This window comes from Apus apus, chromosome 3 (genome assembly GCF_020740795.1).
Source record: "Apus apus isolate bApuApu2 chromosome 3, bApuApu2.pri.cur, whole genome shotgun sequence".
NCBI lineage: Eukaryota > Metazoa > Chordata > Aves > Apodiformes > Apodidae > Apus > Apus apus.
This window is the reverse complement of record NC_067284.1, coordinates 48,883,728-48,890,036: the sequence shown is the minus strand read 5'-3', so window position 1 is coordinate 48,890,036 and position 6,309 is coordinate 48,883,728. Positions and strand designations below refer to the sequence as shown.

The window sequence follows — 6,309 nt, the reverse complement described above, 5'->3', positions numbered from 1 at the left end:
TGACAGGGTAAGGCTGGAGATGAGTATAAATGGTCCTGCACTGAGCTCAGACTTAATGCTGCTGCCACAGGCTGTGGACATGTGGGTAACATGCATACTAGCTGCTCATGAAGAACTACTGATTTACTACAGGCAATGTTTGAGAGCCCTTCTCTATGAAATCCTCACCACTTTCTATTTCTTCTTCATTATCATCCTCCAGGATATTTACAGGAGCAGCAGTTTCCCCAGCCTCCATCATCTTTTTCAGAGCATCAAGCTGTTCTGTTAAAAATAAAAATAAATTAGTCACTACACAAACAGTTTGTAGCACAAATAAATACATTAGAACAATAATAAATTACTCACTGATCCTGAGAGCTACTTTCATTTAATAGGTTCTCTATTACTGCAGTTAGCAATAAAACTTTACAGAGTAAGTGCATCATTAGACATATACTGTTGCTAGATCTGAAAAGTGGGGGCTGTGTCTAAAGCTCACTGAAGTTAACAAAAATACTTCCAAAGACTTAAGAGGTCTTTGGAGCAAGCATATTACTTCTTCAAAGAATAAATAGATTGCTATGTCTTTGGTGCTTGATCTTTGCAAATAGAGGCAAAGTGCTTGGATTTTTGGTTACGTTCCCATGTGCATTTCAGTTAACACAGTATGTACACAATCATGTATGACTAAGCCAGTGGGAGGTCTGCATGCTTATGTTTGAATGGAGAAGGACCAGGGTTTATCACTACAGCTATACTGGAAATGAATATACTAATTATTATTCTTACTGAAAGAAGATAAATATCAGAATGGGCAATAACAGCAAGATGAGTAGTTTAAAATTCCATTTAGTTTTATGGTTATCACGGAAAAACACAGAAATGCAAACACACCAGTAAAGGCAGAATTTACAAGAGATTTTATCTGTGTTATATTTTAGCTCAACCAGCAATCTGATGGAAGTTCCAGGATTACATTCCTAGGCCTATCTATGCCTATGCTGGTATCAAGGCCTACACTCTGGCACTTATGTGACACACAAGGGCAAACAAAGTGTCATTTACATATAATTTATAATCTTCCAACACTGAAGTAAAAGCAATTTGGAAACCTTAGTAACAAAGCCTATTTGTATCTATCTGGACTTCTGTTTAATTTAACACTTGACAAGCTTTTTACTTACTTTTTTCTACTTCAGGTTTCAGTCTTTTATTCTTTATGAGAATTTTTCTTTTGAGGTCATTAGGAGAAGGTAAAGCTTTACCTTGATCAAGCTGTAAAATAATTTAAAGAAAAGCCTTAATAACAGCTACTTGGCCTCTTTATATTCCTGCTAAGGATTCTGACTTTAGTCAATGGTAAGGGGCAGTGAAAAAGCAGTGCCACCTCAGGCACAGCCCTGGGAGGTACCGTGACTGTCTTCTCTGCTTCTTCCCTACCCCATGGCAAAGCTGTGCTCAGGTAAATGATGCTGGCTCAAGCCAGCACACTGGTCTCCAACCTTGCCATCCTCAGCTGCACTGATCAAAACAGCTCCTGCTCTCTCCTGCCTAGCACTGGGCATGGATGTAACCTGCAACTCTTCATCACAGGGCTTCCCTCTCTCCCCGTGGTTCACACACAGTTCAAGACACAGTTTAGCCTATTATCATTTTATCTCTCAATAAGTCACCCTTTATGGTCCCTTCAAGCTGTAATAGCGCAAGTGAGGCAGCCCACACGCACTTACGGAGTAGAAATGGGCTGGAACTGGTGAATGGAAAACTACCCTGTTCTTAGCTAGTTAATGAGGAATATTTTTACATAGTAGGGCTACAGGGTCACATCTTCAGTATTTGTGAAAAGCTAATGGCAATTTCCACATACACAAAGAAACACTACTAAGGGTTTGTTCCAGTTTGGAGAAGGAGAAAAAACATTATTGAGAGAAGAGTACAAAATCCTCTGATTTAAGCTCCATCACTTCACTGAGACTAAGAAACAGAGATTTGGTATGGTAATGAGCATGCCCTCCACCTAAGGCTTGCTAAGAATATTATGCAGGGAGTTGCTGCTATAATCGACTGTGATTTCCAGTGAGCCGTAAGTGATCTAGAAGTAGAGGTATTTCCAGGACCAGTAAAAATTACTGGAGGAAATATTCAGACATTCTTAATCTTAAATCCAACCCTGAGCTATGCAGAAGCAGCATGCTAGATGGAGAAACAGAACAAAACACTATGACTTGAAACCAAATAAAAGCAGCAGAGGTGACAAGTAACAACCCAGCAAAAAAACCCCAAATCAATCCAACCTGACAAGAACAGGTTCAAACCTCCTTGCAGGAGGGTAATGATTATCCACAACCACCAGGCTAGCTCAGTCGTGGGAGTTTCAACATGTTGAATGAAGAAAAAACAATGGTTCCTGAGAACACTTGGGTTGTAATTCCACTAGATGTCAGTGCCGCAGAGCCCATTTGTTCCAAGGCTTCCAGGATCCCAGTCTGCATCCCCAAGCACAGGGCATAGCTGGGGGCCCATATGGACAAATACTTCCTTTTACTTAAAACCAAGCCTGCTTCAGCCAGTGCCATGTCTCTCTTAAGGCTGCCCTCCTCCGTCTGTCGAGGCATCAGAAACCAAGCACTCAAAGTACACATTTCAAGCTCTCCTGCAATCTCTGCAACATTTGCTTTGTGAGCAGCTGGGGACTGAATTAATCCACAAGAGGGAATGGACACAAAATGCAGCAGGCACCTGAAGCTTAATACTGGGCCCTGGGGCAGCAGCATGGCAGCCTTTGGCCAGCTCTGCTTTAGTCTTGCCTGAAAGCTGCTGGAAGCTGCCCATTGTGAGGAATGTGGAAAGGTGCTACCTACACTTCAGATTTAGTTCTGTGGAATGCACTTTTCACGGCAACTACCTGATATTCGCTGAACCTTGTGTGTTGCTGTCCCTGCACCATGCAAGGAAAGCTAAGAAAAGCACAGCTTCACAGATGATATTGCCAGGACAGGAGCTGGAAGGTAAGGCAGAGTCCTCTGCCATGGTCCCACACAGCACTAAATAACATCTGCAGGTTTTGAGTGGTGGCTGGCAAATGGAGAGCATGTGGCTCAGGAGAGTAAGGAACACCTGGAGGACTAGCTGCAAGCACTGGGCAAAAAGCTATTAAAGTCTCAAATAGTGTGTTTGTGAAGAAGTGGCTGTTACTATCTCCTGTCACACAAGAGAGTGAAGCACATGCAGATTACTGTGCACTTGTTGGTCCAAACAAAACAGCAGGGAACAATTCGTGCTTAATTTAATTCTTAATGCAGTAGTGGGGGCCACCTAGACTGCAGGACCTGATCTGAAGCATGAAACATGCAAAGTGCAGCTGAAAGAAGAGGCTTTGTCAGATGAGACCATGCAATTTAAAATTGATTTGTTTTCAACAGTGCCTGGCAATTTCAGAGTTATGTATGACCTGCAAATACAATGTATGTGGTATGTTTTATGTAGGTGCTGATATTACGTCACACATCAAGGGGATGGATTTCCCCCAGCTGCTTGCCAGAGCCCTGTACAGAAGAGATTAAACAAATCAGATAAAGACAAGTTTGTACTAAAAAGAGTAGACAACCAAAATCACTAGTCATTTTGAAAGCACAGGACTGGCAGTGAACAGCACCATAGGTGATACAATCTCAGTTTATAATCTCTATTAAATACAGCTAATATTAAAAAAAAAACCACAACAAAAACTGGAAGAATATAACATACTGGATGTGTTTCTAGTGGCTGCTTCAACAGGAGATCTCCAAAAAGGTCTTCACAGTATTTTGACATCTTGTACTGTTGATACTTGCTGGAAAAGATGTTGGTTAATTTTAAAATATGAAAACAAAAAATCATTATTACTCAGCAAAACAGAATAATACTAATGTAGACATCCCAAATTATATGCTTCCAACTGAGAAGTATTACTTTGTTATAATTAAAGTGTCAATAAAAGTCTATTAACTGACATAGATGAATTTACTAAGACCAAAAGAAGTAGATTAACTGAATCCCACACAACTAATGGAACATCCAAATAGATTTTTTTACCACAGTTAAAAATATTGCCATTATTAAGCTAGATAAACACTGACTATGGTATTAAAGTATTGTTTCTTCCAAGTGACATTCAGTTTACCTGCATATCTCTACACAATTTTCAAGTACAGTTAAATTATAGTATTTTTGAGCATCTCTATCATATATTGCATTATAAAAAACCCAAGAAGGGCACTATATACCTGCAGTGATTTTCAAATGAAAGAATGACAGGATACTCTGATGTAACAAATGCTGTTTCCTTAATGGCTTGAATTACATCCTTTAAAATACAATAATAGGATTTAAATTAGAACAGATCAAATTACAATAATGATGAAAGAGAATTTTGTTTTCCACCCCACCTTGTGAAACACAGAGCTGAGTCTCAAATGTGTCATGTGAAGGCAGTGCTAGGACAAACTGGGTTCGTTCTCTGTTTCTCTGCAGCAACTCAGACTCAGCACCCAACAAGGCACCTCACTGCACCTGTAGCAGTGATGGCACCTTCACCCCGAACCCATCAATGCTACCCCTAGATCTACTGCCATCTTTAACTTCCACAATAAGCTCTGCATCTTCAGGCTGTTTCTACAGCTAAGGAACTTCTCAGACAACTGAGAAGTTATTTATGTTGCAGGGCAAAGAGCCACAGAATGTGAAAACATGGGGCAAAACCAGTAACCTTGCCACTTGCAGTTTCCGTGGAAAGGCAGATGTAACACAGGGGTATATGATGTAAATCAGTAATGAGCCCTGAGGACTGGGGACAAGAAACTGCCTATGCAATTTGTTAGTCTGTCACCAGGGAGCAGCATTAGGGTGCTGAGGAGGGGACGGGTGCCCTGCACAGATTCTTTTCCTGGGGTTTTACTGGGGCTTTCTGCCAGGTGTAAAGGTCAGACATTTACCTTGAAAAGAATGTCTGTACACATTGCTTTTCCATGTGTTATAATTGGTTCTTGGTCTTCACCTTTGCCATCCCAACAGTCCAGCTCAACACACCTAAGGACCCAAGAAAAACAAAGTCAGCTTCTGCAGTGGTTCAGTACAGGTGAGCTACTTGGGACAAGTTCAGAGCAGTGATGTTTAGAGCTGTAAGTGACAAAGCAGTTTTGGGCATTATAAAATTCCTTTTAAGCTGCATATCTGTAATCAGACTGCTTTTATAACTCTTGGTATATTACCTTAAATATAGAATGTGTGGGTCAATATATTTACACCTGAACAATTACGTGTTCAGCATTGTAACACAGTTCAAATTTCTTCTTAGTTAACAGTGGCACATTCCAATGAGTCAAGAACTTAAGCAGCAAATCATAAACTGATTCTCATTTACATACAAACTTATTTATTACAAAGCAGACAGCCCTCTGAATTCTTCAGTTGCCCTTCTGAGATCAAACTTAGGTTATCTTTTTCACAATCTGTCTCCTGACATCAATTCCAACATTGACTGCACCACCAAAGTATATTATGTAGGTTTAAAGTATTAGATTCACAAATATTAAAGGCTGTTATGTCCTGCTTCCGACCTGCATCCAGCCAAAAGCACTTGTCTGTACATCTCCACCGAAGACTTGCCACCAAACTGCCTGCCTGTTAAATATGTATTGTGAGAGGAACTGATGAAATAATGAGCCAAAGGATGGTCCATTTCTTGATACAATTCCAAACGGTCTAGGAAAACTGGGGCATTTTCATCTGACATCAAGTATCTGCAAAACCCATCACTTGATATGACACCTAGAAGGAAGAAGAAAGCATGGCAAATTACTACTAGAAATTGATAGTGGGCAGGAATCAAACTGTCTCACAGAGCAAGAACCCAAGCACAAAAGTTATGTTTATACAGGCCTCTGCAAGCAAACAGAAGCTCTTCTCCTTCCAGTGCTCTACACTGACTAGCAACTGTGTTCCTGGTACAAAATCTGCTACTGTGTCCCCAGGTGGTAACAGAAAAAATCAGGTGTCCATCTAGCTCACTATGCTATGGCCAGCACTCACCACAGTAGACCTAAGGCACCAAGGGTATGTGAAGAAGGTAAATAAGTAGTGACACATCCTCAGAACTCTCCCAACAATGTTGAGGTCTGGGACTTTAAGAGCCAGAAATTATGAGTTTGCATGTGCCAGTCTTCTATGGTCCTTTTCTTCCCCCTTTTGTATTTAGTCCGGGCCTGATCATGCTACATCACTGTAAATAAGCCTACAGCATGTGCAGAGGCTGTTGTCTGCTAACAAAAACAAGTGGAGGTGTACCTG

General features: G+C 40.7%; 2 protein-coding genes across 6 annotated transcripts in view; both read right to left on the bottom strand.

Annotated features, from left to right (window-relative positions):
- The window catches only part of PLCB4 (phospholipase C beta 4), a 184,804-nt gene that overhangs the window by 56,719 nt on the left and 121,776 nt on the right, over positions 1 to 6,309 (bottom strand). For all 5 annotated transcript variants that reach the window (XM_051615381.1, XM_051615380.1, XM_051615383.1 and 2 more), the window contains 6 exons: positions 5,580 to 5,790; positions 4,956 to 5,049; positions 4,248 to 4,327; positions 3,730 to 3,814; positions 1,167 to 1,257; positions 169 to 264 (listed from right to left, as the gene is read on the bottom strand). In XM_051615381.1, the coding sequence (XP_051471341.1) occupies positions 169 to 264; positions 1,167 to 1,257; positions 3,730 to 3,814; positions 4,248 to 4,327; positions 4,956 to 5,049; positions 5,580 to 5,790 (657 nt within the window). The remainder of the gene's footprint in view (positions 1 to 168; positions 265 to 1,166; positions 1,258 to 3,729; positions 3,815 to 4,247; positions 4,328 to 4,955; positions 5,050 to 5,579; positions 5,791 to 6,309) is intronic.
- Positions 1 to 6,309, bottom strand: part of LOC127382866 (1-phosphatidylinositol 4,5-bisphosphate phosphodiesterase beta-4-like) — a 290,239-nt gene that overhangs the window by 162,169 nt on the left and 121,761 nt on the right.